Source organism: Corticium candelabrum, chromosome 14 (assembly GCF_963422355.1).
Source record: "Corticium candelabrum chromosome 14, ooCorCand1.1, whole genome shotgun sequence".
NCBI classification, from domain to species: domain Eukaryota; kingdom Metazoa; phylum Porifera; class Homoscleromorpha; order Homosclerophorida; family Plakinidae; genus Corticium; species Corticium candelabrum.
This window is the reverse complement of record NC_085098.1, coordinates 6,172,893-6,190,649: the sequence shown is the minus strand read 5'-3', so window position 1 is coordinate 6,190,649 and position 17,757 is coordinate 6,172,893. Positions and strand designations below refer to the sequence as shown.

The 17,757-nt window shown below is 39.5% G+C and overlaps 1 protein-coding gene across 3 annotated transcripts; it reads left to right on the top strand.

Annotated features, from left to right (window-relative positions):
- Positions 1-485: 485 nt before the first annotated feature.
- Positions 486-17,555, top strand: LOC134189626 (pericentriolar material 1 protein-like). Of its 3 annotated transcripts, none has more exons than XM_062657961.1 (35): positions 486-649; positions 2,024-2,253; positions 2,821-3,075; positions 3,265-3,423; positions 3,549-3,659; positions 5,423-5,506; positions 5,739-6,018; positions 6,147-6,219; positions 6,274-6,334; positions 7,094-7,290; positions 7,516-7,582; positions 7,723-7,814; positions 7,957-8,221; positions 9,611-9,659; positions 9,983-10,107; positions 11,075-11,112; positions 11,164-11,252; positions 12,061-12,216; positions 12,368-13,545; positions 13,637-13,783; positions 13,859-13,990; positions 14,159-14,329; positions 14,616-14,705; positions 14,765-14,818; positions 15,016-15,126; positions 15,181-15,254; positions 15,336-15,428; positions 15,488-15,515; positions 15,867-15,960; positions 16,160-16,251; positions 16,403-16,446; positions 16,521-16,563; positions 16,623-16,934; positions 17,022-17,100; positions 17,279-17,555. In XM_062657961.1, exons 2-35 carry the CDS (start codon positions 2,038-2,040, stop codon positions 17,347-17,349), a joined length of 5,130 nt encoding a protein of 1,709 aa, XP_062513945.1. In that variant the 5' UTR covers positions 486-649; positions 2,024-2,037; the 3' UTR covers positions 17,350-17,555. The 3 variants fall into 3 exon arrangements, with proteins under 3 accessions (XP_062513945.1, XP_062513946.1, XP_062513944.1); XM_062657962.1 differs by having other exon boundaries at positions 2,009-2,253; positions 6,277-6,334; XM_062657960.1 differs by having other exon boundaries at positions 2,009-2,253.
- The last annotated feature ends 202 nt before the right edge of the window (positions 17,556-17,757 follow it).

Here is a 17,757-nt window from a genome sequence, read left to right as displayed (position 1 = left end):
TATGGAGCAAGATTCTTAAACAGTTTAATTAATTTGGATGTCGTACCAAGTTTGCCAACATGAACCTTGTTTGGTTTGCGGATAGCAGTTAGCTAGAGCTACAGTCTAGACGCCTCTCTAGATACTTTGTAAACAGCTTTCCACTATCAACACGTTGCTCAGCAATATTAGTGTAGGAAATTAGGGCGCAGCCTCCACAAACTGGAAGACACGCCTGCGCTGGTACAGTGGAGAGGTTGGAAGAGGGGTGTGCTCTTCCAACAAGAAGCAGAGTCGCTACAGTTGGCTCTTTCGACTATAGCGGCAGAACTGTAAAAGTTGGAAGAGGGACGTGCTTACGGAGCCTCTTCTGGAAGAGGCTGGAATGCCCAATCGAACGCGCCCATAATGACGTACACGTATGATTAGAAATGCACATAGACCACGTGGTCAACCTTGTCTTCGCGCGTTTATTCCGCGCATGCGCACTTGTCGGGTAAGTGGCCTGTCATCTCGCAGTAGGTCATCTGATTTCGAACGCTTTGCAACACTGCCTCAATCCAGCCGCTTCCTCAAACCTCACAGATTAACACATCAATTTATTGCCGAGAGAGGCCTCACACAGGGCTCTGTTTACGTCACCAACTGCAAGGCGGAGACATTTCTCACTGTAAGTGCAACAAAAGCAGTCTAACAACTGTATGAGCGTACAGTTTACACCAGACGCAGATAGCAATGCTAGTTGCGATGGTCGAAGTGAGTGCATGCGTTGTTTTGTGCTGAAGAGAACCTTTTCAAAATTGCATTTATTGTGATTGCTTTATGCATGCACACTGTTAGCTAATTAGTCGAGATTTCAGTTGTTTTTTAAACTGTGAGATTTCTTTTAGTATTTTGGCTTTGTCATTCTACTTGTCTTGTATGAAATTTATGTGCACATATTTGTGCCTTGGCATCCAAATTTATTACGGCATTATTGAAGAAGGAATGTGTTGTTTACATTTAGAGTCACAGGCTGTTTGTCTGGTTTTTAGTGTTTTATGCGTATTAGATCAGTCTACACTGTACGATAATTCAGAAATGAAGTCTGGGTATGCAAGGATTACACTGTATATGTAATACTTTTTATTATATCTATATAGAACATTATTTTGCATTTGTATTGGATAATACGACGAATAACCTAATTCTAATCTGCAACCAGCATGGTTGGAATAACAAAGGATATGGTTCTCACAAAGAAACTTAGTTTTCAAAATCTAGTGCTGACAATACACGTAGGAATGGTTTCTACTAACAGAGTAGACTTTGCTTTTTACATCCATATCAGCTTACTTGACAGTGTCAAGGCTTTTTAGTAGGTTCTTATTATTTACTTACCTAAAATTTTGAGAATGAAAGAGTTCGGTTTTGCTCAGCAGTCCCGGTTGATGTACATCTACGATAGTTGGTAAGTATTGGGTTTTAATTTATTGATTGAAACGATTGGAATGCTCTGGTGACACCTTTTTCTTGGGGTTTGTTTCTGTCACCAGACACTTCAGTAACTATAATATATACAATGCTAGTATTCCAGTTGTTTATCTTTAGTCTTGTTTTTATAGTCTTTGCCTTTGGTGCCAGGTTACTGTGTTGTAATTTGATGTATGGCTTTTTTGCATTTTGATGCTTTTATTGGGCAGAAAGTTGACATAGTAATGTCTAGTTTTGGAGAGGTCTGTAATGCAATCTAGTTCCTGATATACAGTACGTTGTTGTGTATAGCGTATTGTTTGTAGAGAGAGAGAGAGAGAGAGGGAGAGAGAATAGTTATGACACCCCTGCTACTCTTGTAGTATTTAGTTTGGGACACCAGGGCAACCAAGAAAACTGTTTGTTTACTATTACTACAAGACAAAGTGCTGACTTTGTAGAGTTGAAATTGCATACTGCTCTGACAGTGCTAAGCATCATTACTTTAGATATCAAGTGTATGCTTGTGAGCTGTTTCTCTTTAATTAGTACTGAATATCAATTTTGATACTGGTAGAATACTTCATTATAGTTACATAGTAACTAATGAATGATCACGGTCACGAAGAACAAGATGTGTCACCGCAGCCATCTTCTCCCAATCCATCCATGCATCTTTATGAACAGACTAGTGAGTCGAAACGAAATCACAGCGTATCTACGGTGTCAAGAACCAAGCTTCCTCCTGGGACACCAATGGAAGAACGACAAGGAGTTGAGAGATTAAGGCAGAGGATGAAGTTTGATGATTCCGAGTCGCAGGTAGGCATTGAAGTTGTATGTAGTTAATTAAAATTAGCTGGGCAGCTAGATTGTTATCAAATACCATATTTTCTTGTTTAATTAAGCTAAACGCCACTCCCGAATAAACACTGCAAAGGCTGAAAGCAATAAATGCCATGATGTTTTAAACGACGAAATACGTTAAACCAATTTGTGTGAATTTTTAGTTCAAGATTTTATTTTAATTAATGAGAGTTACCTGCATAGCAGTCTGTGGTAAGAATTTCTCAATGCCCATTGTGGCAACAGAGTATCCGCAGTTATCTGGCAATCATTGCCTTCATTAGTTGGTGAATGCACAGCAAACCAATTCATTAGGGAATTAAAGGGTAAGGACAGATCAAGCTTGTAGGTTATTTGCCCAAATTTTCTGTATCATTCTACTAATTACATCCCATGCTAACTAATGTCTTTCATACAAGCACTACTGAAAAACTCAGACAGCTGTTTGGTCAGTCAAGATGAATTCTTGTTTGTGTTAGGCAGTAGAGCATGTAATTTATTAATGAGCTCAAGAAGTGACCATAAATACTATTTGATTTGCAGCTTGTAGAGGAGGTTCCACTTGCTATTCATGTTAGCCCAGACAATGACGGTGAAGTAGAAGCATCTAAGGCAACAGCCACTACTGCATCATCCACAGAAGTAGATGGAGACGATACAACTCAACTTGTTGATGGTGAACAGGCAACTGTAGAAGGTGAACAGGGAACTGTAGAAGGTGAACAGGAAAGTGTGGAAGATGCAGCTGAGAGGGAGGCTGTTATTCATGTACTGCTAACGAGACTAAAGGAGTCTGATGTATGTATGTATGATGATGGTGTCATAGAATTACTTACGTTGATTTCAAACACACACACACACACACACACACACACACACGACACACACACACACACACACACACACACACACGACACACACACACACACACAGACGTTTTCTGTTAATTAGATGATTCCATGTGTATGAATATCTTGCTGTGTTTAGGATCTGCTTTGTAAAGCATGTGCCATTAGAGATGGAATGCATCAAGTTCAAGAAGGAGGGGGAGACGTTGATGAAAGTCAGTTGCAGAGGTTGGATTCCATGATTGAACAACTCAGTCAGGAGAGACAGAAATACAGAATATTGCTGGCCAAACAATTGGTAAAGCTGATCGTACATGTACACACACACACACACACACACACACACACACACACACACACACACACACACACACACACACACACACACACACACACACACACACCTTATATTTTTCTGTCTAGCCTGATGAGACAGAGAGGGAAGCTGCACAACAAGAGCAAGAAGCAAGAGAACTTGCAGCTCTTCAGGAACAGAAGGAACTGCTGATGAAACTGGTTGACCAGCAAAAGAAGGTATGAGTCAACACTCAGTTCACCTGCATTTGTGGTCTTCTGGTGTATGTATTTCTGAGAATGCAAAATACAAAGGTGCAAAGAACACATGAAAGGTGTTTAGCATTTCACACTTTGTCTGAGGTGTGTGTAAAATGATCTTACTTCAGTGTATTTTGGTCCACATACACAAACAAGCGAAAATGTAAACAATAATACATTAACATCATAGGATGAGCAGAACCCTCTTAATTATTAATACTGGATCCAAGGTGCAGCACATGGTCAGTCTGGATAGCTATTCAGCAAGTTGTTTTTGCATGATGTGTGAGCTGTGAAGATTCCCAACTGTGAAATGTGTAAGGTGTAAGGAAGGGAAGTGGCTTGGCTGTCATGGTGAGCTAATTGCTTAATGACTCCTGTAGATCCTGCCCCACAAAGAGCCTGTTAATACATGCATACTGTCAGGCGGATCATGTACTGTCTCTTTATGGGAACAACATGCTATTTGACACACCACATCTGTTGACAGGATTGGTAACAGATGGTGGTTTGGAGGCTGATAAGTTATTTAGGCACCAACCCATGGTGGTTACCGCCAAAGACTTGAAAAGAATATTGTAAACAAAATACCTTTTAGTCTGACCTCATCATTGTTACTAGAAAAGCAATTATGAAATAGAAAGCGACCTAAATATCCATTGAATTGTTAGTAGGTTTACAATCACCTGCAAATATTTCTTTTTCAGTTTTCCTCTCTAGATTAACTTATTTGACAGCCCTCTGCGTCTGTTACCCTCACTGGACTAGAAGTTACATCCCTATTGGTTGAAGTAACCTCAGTCTGCATTTTCTCCTATACAACTGTTATGTTTCTTGATTTGAGTGGTGGGCAGTGTCTTGCCAGTGGGAGTGTCTGAGTTGACAGTCCATTGAATCTGAGTTTCTCCACAACGCCAAATTTCTTAAGTCAGTTACTAAGACTCCAGCCAAGCCAAAGAACTAATATTGTTTTGATAAAACAACCCAGTAATAACATTCCCTGCTCTGCTTCATCTCCCAAGTGCTGTATTTGGAATTTTTCCAGATGTTGACAGTCATTGTCTGTAATTAAGTGCCAACCAGGAAAGTAGGGATGTTGAACAGCGCATAATTACAGTGAGATTATGATTCCATTAGAAACTTGATACCTACACAGGTTCTTGATAAGCCAATCTCATGGCAGCCCAGTGACTTTTTACATAGTAATGCTGCACAGATTCTGAAGTGTCCCTTTCCCTTTCCAGTCCTATATTTGATGACAAACATATAACAGTGGGTGGTTAGAAGAGCAGAGTTCTTCTCTGTGTGGATTTGACCAAACTTTTTACATCACTCCTAGCTATAGCATAGGCCAAAATGTCTAGCAAGGGTAGACTGTATGCTATCTAGGTGAAAACTAGTAGGGTTGGAAATTGTAAATACTAATCATAATTCTAGTCTTGAAATCAAATATCACTCCAATAGAGATTGTTGGTTGTAGAGAGTACATCCATTGCTTTCAGATATTCATTACATACATAGGGCATCTGTTATTTGTAGATACAAGAGCTAAAAATTAGTTTAATTAATAGGTATTTTTGACAACCACAAAGAAGTGAAATTATACACATCTTGTGCAAGACACCAGATGAAATTATATCATCCAGTACTGTATGTGTCATTTTTTACTATCTTGTCTTGATTGTGTTCAGAGCATATATGAGATTAATTTATGTATCAGCTGACCTTTACTCCTGTCATAGTTACGAGCTCTGGAACAGAAACAAGCTGCGTTGCTGTCATTGCAGCAAACTGCTAGTTCTAGATTACAGGAAGCAAATGAGATGGTGAGATAAGTGTCGCAGTTTTGTTTATGCTGTAATTTTAATCACGTGCGTGCTTTGAGCAGTGCTTTTACAGTAAATAATTTATATTTAAATTTATAAATCATTTTTTTCATTTTGCTTGGTGACATATGAGTAAGCAGTAATTTGCACTTTGATCAAAGCAAGGAATTGTACTAAGTTGCATCTATTAAACATTTGTTCTGAATTAAGTTGTACACAATCTCATGTATAGAGGGCAGGGTTAGAAGCTCGAGCTGCTGCAGCTAAGAGAGGTGATGATGAAATGGGTGAAGATGATGACAAAGACGAGGAAGATGAGGAAGAGGACAACAGTGAAGACGAAGACGAAGAGGAAGAAGCCAAAGAAGAGGAATATTCAGATAAGGAAAATGACAATACAGACAATAGTCAAGGCCGGAAGTGGCGGAAGAGACTTCATGTATTGGAAAAGAAGCAGGAATGGATGGAAAAGTTGTTGCAACGACTGTTTGTGAAGTATTCAGATGACAGAGGTTGCGCTTATTTGTCAGTCTATCTGTTATCTATGTTGCGCGCTATGAGTTTTTTTATCAGCTGTTGTGTTATTTAGCTTTTTTGTTTTTCTTAATTTTTGAGCTGTGATCTTGTCCTGGATTTTTAGCTTCAAGGGAAGAGGAAGATTATGAGAGTTTACAGCAGCAAGACAAGCCACTTACACTCAATGAAAGACTACAGTACAAATACACTCTCACATCGAGAAGCACTTGTCAATGTTAGTTTTTTGCTAGTAGGCTGAATGATATTAGCAGTCAGATTATGCAAATTCGAAGTCTTGTGAAGCAAGTTGAAGTGAGTCAATGAATGATGTTTAGATTACCTTACAACCTTGACTATTTTTGTTTTTAACGTTCCTATTTGGAGGAATGGGATGCTCAGTTTTGAAAGTTTCCAGCATTTGAACCTTTAAATATTTACATGTAAATAGATGTTGTCTTTGTGTTATCAGAAACTTTGTTATGGTGATATAGCTTGATCATGTTTTGTCACTGTGTTAGACAATCATTCTTCATTACTTGTTTGTGTGCTTGTCATTGTGTTTATGTATGTATCTGACTTTCTGATTGTTCATTTGTTTTTCTATACTTTTTTTGTTGGTGCTTTAGTAAAATCAGATGTGTACAACAATATGTACACACGCACGCACACGAACTCTAGTCTGGACCAAGTTGATACTATGTTTCATGCCATCCACCAAGATATCGCCACAAACACACAGCAGATGTCTCTTCTTTGTTCGTGAGATCTCATGGCATTTACAAATGATATGTTGATTTAGGTAAAATTTACGATCCTATGCTGTTAGACTACCATTTAGCATCGCTTTTGATAAGTACTTCCGAAATCTTTTTAGTATTGTTTTGGTCCAGACTAGAGTTCGTGCGCTTCTGGTCTGAAAGTTTGAGGCTAACACACACACACACACCACACACACACACACCACCACCACCACCACCACCAAACACACACGCGCACACACACACACACACACCAAACAACCTCATTTGTTGTCTGTATCTTGTGACTTATGTAGGTGTGTTCTTTTTCTAGGTTGTTCAAGATGAAGCAGAGTCGGCAGCAGTTGCTGCTGGAGCATTACCTGGTGAATCAGATCATGTTGAAGAAGTTACAGAGGATCCAGAAGAGCAAGCTCACGTTAGTGATGAGGATGTTGAAGCAGATTTAGCATCTCTTGACTTCTTACTGACTGCTGAGATAGATGATCCTGAACTGAAAGAGCAAATCAGGTGTGATACATGGGTGTGGCGTGCTATGTGTGAATTGTTTGTGCTGTGTTTTACTGTAGGTGTGCGACATATGTGTCAAATCAATGTAGATGATGTCATTGTTTACTATTTATGTTCTATTGATAAATCTTCATGTAGTGTGTGTCAGATGGCATAATGACTTTGAGAATTCCTTTGCTGTTTAGCAATGAATGATTGGCTGTGAAGTAGTTTTCCAATTTGTAGGCAATTACAAGAAAGACGAACCAGAATTGAAGAGCTACAAAGAGAGCTGGATAGATCAAAGGCAGAGGTAACGTCAGATTGTATTTGCTCAGGTTGTTGTTTTTGGGGTACTCTATTTCTGCTTTTTCTGTTTAATGATGCATGATGAGCTGATTAATTAATGATCTTATTAGTTGATTTGAGACAGTTGCTGCTATTTCTGTGTAGGAAGAGCCAAGTGCTAATGCAGAATCTGTAGATAAAGATGATTATGTTGACATGTCAAGCTGGGAAAGAGAGAGTATTGAAACAAAGCTAAGGTATTTGGGTTGTGATTCAGTTATTCGTTTCACACACACACACACACACACACACACACACACACACACACACACACACACACACACACACACACACACACACACTGACTGGCATATTTGATATTTTCTTGCTGCATTTTAGAAAACTTGAAGTGGCTAAAATTAAGCTATCGAACTTGCAGGAGATTGCCAAACAAGTTCATGAACAAACTGTGGAGTTGTCTGTTCAGAGAAGTGACAACAGTGACACTGATATTGAAGTGATCGGTCCAGGAGAGCTAGAGGGCTTGTCAGCAATGCTCGAGGACTACATTGGGAGACTTGAAAAGAAGGGGGAAGATTTTGATAAGCTAATCGAAGAACAAAAACAGATGTTGGCAGTTTTGGAGGGCAGGGAAGTCTGGCAGGTAAAAGACCTTTGGTAGTTGTTGCTTGCTGTTTAGGTTATGTGGACTTAGTGGTACCGTATGCACATAATTTGTATATTATTCTTGGAAGACACGGGAGCATGCACATCAGTACATGTGTAGTTATATTTCTACAGTAAGTAGCTATGGTCACACTTGTGTATGATAGGATGCATCTTCCTGTACATTAATTAGACTATGGTGTTTATCTACTCACTAAATACTTGGAACAAAACTGCAACCACAGAATGCGATGTCACTGAAACTTTAGATGAAGTGGCATCTGCTATGTTTTACACTGAATTGATTTTATGCAGTGTAGTGCTCCACTTGTAGTGTTGTTGCTTAAAACACTTAACATCCAAATGCTCATGATTCACTTACTGTTATTAAAGAGATGTGTATGTGTTTTTTTACTAATCAACATGATATATTTTTAAATATTGTCCATGTCAATAGTATAGCAATCGCAGAAACTCTAAAAAACTCAGAAACTTGCTACTCTATCACAAATCAGTTTACTCAGTGAGGCGAACCTCACTGCTGATGATGTCAATTTCTTCTGCACGAAAGGGCCTGTGCTTTGCCGACCTGCTACCTCGGATGCATAAAATTGCTGAACGGATCAGACTGAACGATAGACGGCACCTGATGATTCTTATGGTCTCACTGTAGGTCTTCTTTGTTTTGATTGATAATAATTCAGCTATTCTCTTGTAAAAAATTGACGCTTCTTCCCCCATTCCACCAGTTGCTGCAAAAAGTAGGGGTGTGAAAGTTGCATTCTCTATCTCCCTCACACGTTTGCCATATTCTCGTTTTCTCACTTTCATGAGTTTTGTAGGCTGATGCCAGAGAAGTAGATTGCATGTTTGAATGCGCGTTCGGGTAGAAAACTCTTACATCAAAAAATGCACGTTGGGAATGCTGCCATTCTCCTCTAGCTGAAATGTCTAGGCATGCGTGGTCATCAATAATGGCTGTTTTATGCTGGAAAGTTTCTCTGTGTAAGGGCTGCAACTGAGGTTCAGTCGCGACATCGTTGCATGTTTTCATGAGGAGGTCCTCCGTGATATCTCTTACTTCGTTGTGGCAAGTGTTGGGAAACCTCCCTTAGGGCAAATCATTGAATGGTCCACGTCGAACTTTTTCCCGCAGGAGCATTTGGACGGTACTTTGGGTAGATGCCAACCATATCTCAAACTTAGCGCATCCTAAAAGTCTCCCTTAGATAGGTGAAAACCATGATCTTCCGATGGTAAAACTGTTAACCAACTTGATGAGACCTTCTCACTTCCCAAATCTCTGGAGTTTGTGTTTTTGGTAGGCGCAGTTTTTGTTGTGGTAGAGATTTTTGTTGGCGTGTCCTTATTTTGATTATGTTCTTAGGAAAAGAATGAAGCATCTCATGCACCTGTGGCGACTACGTCTCATAAAGGTACTTGATCACTTTAAGTTTGGTCTGACTAATGTATGATCTTGCATACGTGATAGAAATCCATGCAAGCTGTACCTGATTTTTCTGAAAGCAGTCAAATTTGATAATTTTTATACATAGAATTTTGTTTTTGTCTACCTGAGTAACTTCTTACATGTTCTGTAATTTGTGATTTGCAGCAGTTGTGGCAGTTGTTTAAAAAACTGCGGTAGGTACGTGTAGGTAGCTGTTCTGCTGGACAGTACTTTGAATGATTTGTTGGTTGTGTATTGCTGTCATTTCTTAAAGTTTGTCTGGCTATTAAATTTTATGCTTTGAACTAGGAGATTTTTCTTCAAGCACTCTTTTGTGGACTGAATTACAACGGAAACGTCATCTGGAGAAAGAACTGAAGGAGAAAAAGAGAGAAGTTGCACTTCTGCAAGCTATGGCATCAGAGCAGGATAAGGTAACACTGAAAGATTGTCTAACAGAGGACTATAGTATTTTAAGTTCAATTATCCGAATCCAGTGTTCAATTATCCGACTCAGGCATTCAATTATTCGATGTTCTGTCATAGAAGTACCAAATTTATTATAGAAATAATTATTTCAGTCTGATACGTAAAGTCAAAACCGCGCACATTTCTTTCATGACGTCTTTCTATGATGCTCACTCACGTTTCAGCTGAGCAATAAATGATTGATTCAACCAAGGTGGAAAGGCTAAGTTGTGAAATTTGAGCTCTTTGCTATAGCTAAACACCTGCAAGGACACATGGTGGACTGTTGCATGATATCACACAGGACGCCCCCTTACAAAGTATGCGGAGTGTACACCACAATTGACGGAGCAAGGTGTTGTAGGCTTCCTAGATATGTAGATTTAGTTTGCTCCCAACAGCTAGTTAAACCTCCACAGAACTGTGGGACACCAAGATTAGTGCAAAGGAAACTATCCTAAAGCACATGCTAAAGTCAAGATTAATTACAAATTTATTGCGTCTAGACAGCTGGTGAATGATGATATTTGAGCACCTGCCCAAGGGCAGACTATGTAAGTTATTTAGTTTTTCATGTTATTGCACAGCCCTAAGCAATGGATAATTGAATGCCTGAATTGGATAATTGAATGCCCAATTCAGATAATTGATTTCCTGAATCAGATAATTGATCGCAAAGTACTATAGTAGGTATTGTATATACGAGAGTTACATCTGTATGATACTGACATACATAAACGTAAGGCCAACTTTGTTTAGAAATTATTTTGGGGAGAATTTGTCTATTTGAATAAATTAACTATATTTAAGAAATGTGCAACAATGGAAAATCTCTTACTGAAGTACTAGGCATCCAACAGCAATTAGTGGCATGCATATTGTGAGTGTCATTCAAAATCTTTCATGGTAACATTTGTTTGAACATGTTTACAGAAAGTTGGCAAGACAGCTTCATCCCGTGGCTCTGAACAGTGAGTTATGGAGTAATCACGTCTCTGTTGTGTTGTAATGTTTGGCTTTAGGAGTGCTGATGTTACGATGGCTACTTGGGGTGGCTCTACTCAGATCAGTGCAGAGAGCGTTCATGATCAGTCTAGAGAAGCACAATCTGGTATGAAATTGTATGGTGGCTTGTTGTGCAATAGGTTAAGGTTCCATCAATTTCGTTTAATGACATCCATCTACTGTTTAGTATCAGCCAAAGAGATCTTAGGGGACTCAAAAGACACACTAATAGGCAGAGGCATAGGGACAGATAGACAACATTGAAGTGCTGCTTCATTTGTCACAGTAGCCATCAGAGTGTGTGGAATCAACAATATGTTTATGACTTCTTGGTGTAATCAGCAATGTGTTTATGACTTCATCACAGGCTTCTGTTGTTACCCAAACAGGCAGTCAGACATTACACAAACAAGCAGTCAGACAGACAAGGAAAGATCATACAAGGAGACAGTAAGATTATGAACAGATGACAAGATGTCCAGTCACAGACACAACAACAAACTTGTCTTATCTAGGGAGAGTAATGTATGTTTAGAGTACAGTTTGCCAGTGTGTGCTTCTCAACTTCCAATATTTGTCTACTATTAAACACATGTGGGGTTAAACTACATCTTTCAGAAAACAACCAAGAAAACAGAAAACAACCAACCAACAACATAGCTTGCTACGGGTTGGATTACTGGTAGGGTGTGGTTAATTGGATGGGAAGGGGGCCACCCTAGCTGTTTTAGAGAAAGGGGACTGGTGAAATAGGATTCTGCTAATTCTGCCACACAGATAGTTGCTGCTTATTATTTATTGTTGTTTTTTGGGTATGTTTGAGAAGTGGCATAAAGTGTGTGGTGTATACCTAGTCTTAAGCCACTTGTCTAATCATGACATTTCTGTAAGTGGTGGTGTTCTGTTTTGTGTAGATTCTGAATCTTTTCCTGGTCTGGCTCGTCACCAAGTGAATGTGGGTCGATCAAGAAGAGTTCGCCAATGGCCTGATGATCAGCAATACCTACCTGGGAAGAAGAAGAAACGACTCGTAGAGCACAAATCACCTGTATTGAAGGAAGAGCCAAGAGGTTCACTGTTTGGGGATTAACCTCTTTGTTAGATCGCGCATGTCTTTTGTTGTTTGGTGTCTTCTTGTTGTTCAAGTTATGTGTGTGCTTGTCTCTATATTTGTTTGTTACCATATTGGTGTATACTTGTTCAACTAATGTGACCCTTTAGTTTCAGAGTCTGGAGGTACTGGTTTATTTGGCACAAGTGGAGGTTATAGTGCTGCTTGGCCAAGCGTAATCTTCCCTGACAAGGAAACTCCTTCTAAACTACCCAGACCAACAGCGGATGCTTCAGTCTTACATTCAGACCAACCTGCAATGAGTAGACAACAAGAGGAAGATATTGAATGGGAGCATCGTTGCCAAAAGCTCCACCAGCAGCTACTTCAGAACACAACACTTTGCAACAATCTTTTGAGAGAACAGCTTGCATTGTCACAGCTCATACAAGATAGTGGGTCCAGACCTCGCTGGTATGTTCAGGAATATATGCGACGTCTTCAAGAATCAAGTGTGCTATTCAATCAGCAGCAACAGGAAGTCACACGACTTCAACTAGAACTGAGTCATCTGTACAGTCTGAAACAGAGAGATGCTGGGGAAGAAACTAGCGGAGTAACTGAAACTGTCAACATGCCGCCTCCCATGACTCCATTGGCTCACCCTTACTCTCCTTTTCATTTTCCGTGGTTCAACCCTATGTGTACATATAGTCCATGGGGTAATCCATATGCTGGTCACTACAATCCCGGGTTTTATCCAGGGTATTTACATCCAGTTGGCAATGTCAGTGGTCAATCTCGTGGTCTTCCAGGAGCCTTTCCTTCAACTTTATCACAAGAACTTCCAAGCACAACACAAACTGTTTATCCTACTGGTATGGAAGATGAAGTGAAGTCAAATGGAACATATACCGTTGATGTGGCACTAGACAATGTTACATTAGGAAATGAGAAACCAGTTGTAGGTGATGATATTCACAGCTCAACTAGCTCTCTTGATGTTGGTGTGAACTATGACGATGGTCAAACTAAAGCTACAGCTGTAGCTTCCTTGACAGCCAGAAAGTTCATGAAGTCTAATGATGTTGGAAGGTCATTAGCTAGGAAGGCAAGAAAAGCGGCTCTTAATGAAGTGAAAGGGAAATCTAAGGGAAGCTCTAATGATGCCATAGTGAGTGTGAGTAAGATGGTAGACACACTGTCATTGTCATCAGCTCAGTCTAGTGTACCTGGTGATGGAGGAGTTGAAGAGAGTGACTACTCTTTATTTGAGGCTTTAAGAGAGTCCATTTATGCTGAAGTTGCTGCATTGATTTCACAGAATGAGTCAAGACCACACTTCTTGGTATGATCTAGTGTTACTTGAGTTGGTTGTGCTCATTGTTGTTAATGCATTATATTGATGATAGTACAGTAACTTGGCTTGGATTTTGTAGATTGAGTTGTTTAGAGAGTTGCAGTTACTGTCATCAGACTATCTAAGGCAACGTGCACTCTATGCTATCCAGGACCTTGTGACTCGTTATCTTACAGCTAACTCCGATCATCAATTCTCCACAGTTGAGGCTAACATTCTTGACTCGGTATCCATCTTAAGTTCATTGCCATGCCTTGTAGCAGTCAATTTTGATGTGGTACACTTCTTGATTCCTGTTTAGTACTTTCAACCATGGCTGGCATCTGCTTCTGCATCTGAACACACCCCAAGTGAGAATGCTAATGAGCAAGATCAAGACGAAGAAGAAGAAGAAGAAGAAGAAGCAGTTGCTGCAGCTGCTGCAAGAGCAAAGGTACAACAATCAACACATAGAAATGTACAGGATCAGAGATCTGTAAATATTTTATCTGAAACTTGATCTTTGTTAACTAATTGATTAATTAGTTGGCCAACCAACGGTCCCTATATGTTGTCAAATTGGGCATAACTGCCTTTGTTTATGCCATTGCCTTGTTTTCAGAGGTATCAGGAAAGTGGAGTTCTGGCGCTAGCTCTCAATGCTTGTTCACCTGAAGTTTATGACTACCAAGAAAAAGCTGAGAGTGCAAGTTCTCTAACAACTCCTCAGTCACCTGACGAACATCCTTTTGCTAAAGACACTTTAGGAGATTCAGTGATTCGTTACCAACAGGTAGAATGAGTTCCAGGATTGCTAAATGACTTAGATTGTCCTTTTTGTCGTATTTTATATTCTTGTTTTTAAATTTGTTGTTGTGGTCATTGTTTAATTAGTGTTTTTCTCTGTCAGAATCTGTTGATCTGTAAATTGAGTAAGATAGATCTCTAGAACATGAACACCAAGAACAATAATATCTCATATTACATACCTCGTTTTGCTGGTTTTACCTTTATTTATGTTATGTTAGTAGTTGGACTATAGTAGGTTGTCCATTGTTTCACTTTGGTTGTCTGTTTAGCCTTTCCGTCAATCCAAGCAGGTGATGTCAAAATCAACAAAGGGTGGCATCCCTTCTGGTCTTTCTATTGACAATGACAGTGATGTTGAGGTATGAATAAACTCAAATCATTACACAGCAATCAGTCTAATTGGTTGTGTAATATCAAGATTCCACAGATTGATACACAGTCACTGGACCATCAAATCAAGTCAATTATAACAGTTAGTTTGTAATGTGTGTTGTATGAGACAGCCATAAAGAGTAACCTGATGTGTCTCTCTTTCTTGTTATTTTGTTTGCCATGTGTAATACATTACAGATTTAGATCAATAGCTACAATGTCCATTGACTTGTGCCAGCTTTATATCTTTTGTATTTTTGTCTTCTTTTAATTGTTGATGTGTTGTGTATTTGTTAGGAAGTCATTCCAGTTCTGAAAGATCGTATGGATGAAGTTTGTACCCCTCAGCTACTGGCTTACATCCAAGCCCTTGTGCTGACTCTAATGCAAGACAAAGAAGAGAAGGAGGTTGTTTGGTTGTCTTTTTTGTTGCTGATTGTCTTTAAGTGATGTTGTATTTAGGGATCTTCACAATCATATGTAAGTCAATTTGGAACAAGCATCCAGAAATCCCTTGCGAAGTTTACTGGACAAAAGTGTGTTTTTCTTGACACTTGTTGTGTCCCTCTTGCTGTTTGTCGCTGTGAGCATCCTAGAATATTTTATTATTGTGATAGAATGAGTGAATGTGGTGAGGAGTTGTTGGTGGAATTAAGCGAGGTCTTGTTCAATGAAATGGCTTTTCTGAGGTTGATGCAAGAAATCAGGCAGTAGGACATTTGTAACCAGTTGCATCAATAACGAAATGTATCATTTTGTGCTTATACAGGAGGCCAAAATTGGCCAGTGCTGATGAGGTAGGTAACATCATCTTTGCTAGAAAACTATATGTGCATGCAGTTTGCTTTGATTTCATTGTGCATGCATTGGAACATGCACATGTTTTAGTGCACAATATGGACAGTAGGGAGGTGTATCTGTTCAATTGGATGTTTGCATTGCATTTGTGATGTGATGTGATAATTCTGTAGTGATTTCTTGATTAATTGTCTAACACAGTATATCACAATGTCTATCAGTTCATGGGGTCAGGTTTTGGCAGTTTTAATGTCATTATCTACCAATCAGTAGGGGTGTCAATGACTCGTGCACTTTGCCTTTTATACTCTAGTACTGTTTTTACTGATGTGATTGTATGATTACCACAGAATGAGAAGGAAGAATCAGATTCTAGTCTACCAGATCTTTCCCATCCACAGCCGGTGGAGAGAGAGCCATCACCTGATGACTTCACATTTTCAGGTAAGACCTAAAATTAGGAATTTCTTAGATTTGTGTGTGCATCCTTCAATCAAGTTGATTGGCAACCTAATTGGCTGTTTCAACTAAGGATAGTATAATAAGCTAAAGTTGGTCAACTAATCATTTAAACCTGTTTGTGTTTATGGAGTTTACTAGAGCTTGTGTTCACACCAACATTCTTCTGATTTGTGTAATTCAGATGGTGGTGGAAAGGAATCAGGTATGTTACCTCAATCAGAAGATCCTACTCCACATAGACAACTTCAACAGGAGGAAGAAGATTTAGGCAAGGTGTGGTTATGGTTTGGGAGTAGCTCTGCTTGTGCTGCATGCTTTCATCTCATGCAATCTTAACTTTGAGGATGACTTTGAGTGGGGAGTATGTTCTTGTGGATGTGAGTTCAATCTGTGTCTCTTTCACCTCCTGCTGTTTTTGCTATAGGCTAGAGATGATGCCTTGGCTGTTTCTTGTAACTTTCCATCCAGGTGCGTAGTTCCCATTCCACGGTATGCATAGACATCTCTTTAGGTTGTGAGACAGTACTTTGGTTGTTATTTAGGCAAGACTCTGCATCTTCCACCCCTGAGGGACAACCAGTTATGGTCAGAGTTTGTTCGGGTAATTTTTCAGTGTTTGCATGGAACTATTGATTGTATTTCAGGAAAGTGAAGTCGGAGTCATAACTACCAGAGATGAGACTCACGAGTCGACAGCAACTGTAGAGCCAGTTGAGATTGTAGAGATTGCATTTTCTGACCTTGTTGCCAATGATATTAACACACTCGGAGAAGACAGAGGTCACCATGAAGGAACAGGAAACGGACACAGTGATGTTACTGTTAGTGGCCAAGAACCCGTTTCAATAGTAGGTGACAACAGTGGCGTACTGGAATCTAGAGAAGAGGTTTCAGTTAGCAGTGATGCTTCTTCAACTACAACAGTTCTGCACGCTGTTGAACAAACAGCTGAAGAAGTAAGCCTACTTTCAGTGCATAAACCATACTAACTTAATTATTACATTCTCATCCTTGTCAATCTTCACTTAATGCCACTGTTACAGACTGTAGAGAAATATGCTGCTGAGCAAGCAGAACATGAAGGTATCAGTGCAGTAATAAAGGAAGTGGAGTCTCAGCCAGGTGTGTTTCATGAATGATAACTAACGTACAGTACAGCTTAATGACGCTTGTATACTACCTTGACAATGGTTGGTTATGGAATGGGTAATAGACTGCAAACGTTTAGTTGTTTGTGACAATGAAGTTGATATGAGGTTGATTGATGATTACATACATACCTGCTCATCCTGTTGTTCAGAGCTTGTTGGAGATGACGACAAACTGCCAGAGCCAACCGCCGAAGAAGAAACTCCGAATGAAGGAGACTGAGGATTGTAAGCTGCAGTCTGTGATCCGATGATTGCCTACAACTGTTATGTTTATATTGCTTCTTACCATACTTTGCCTGCAGTGTTATATGAAGCATTATAATATCTTAATCTAGATTGCTGTGCTACCCATTATTTTCTTCTATATTTGTTGGTGTCATTTTGAGTGCAATACAGAAAGAGGAATTGAAGCCATTGTTGATTGAATTTGAAGTGTCCTTGTTTTGTATGTAACAGTGTGTTGATGAGCTGTGAGTTTTGTGTTTAACTAATAACTGTACTTGCTGCTTAGTGAGCTAATTCCATGTACACAACAGGTCTGTGGGTAGTGAACTATAGTACTGTATGCTGTGTTGTGTTTGATAAGAGTGTAACTATCAGAAAGTCCTAGACTATACTGACATGACAA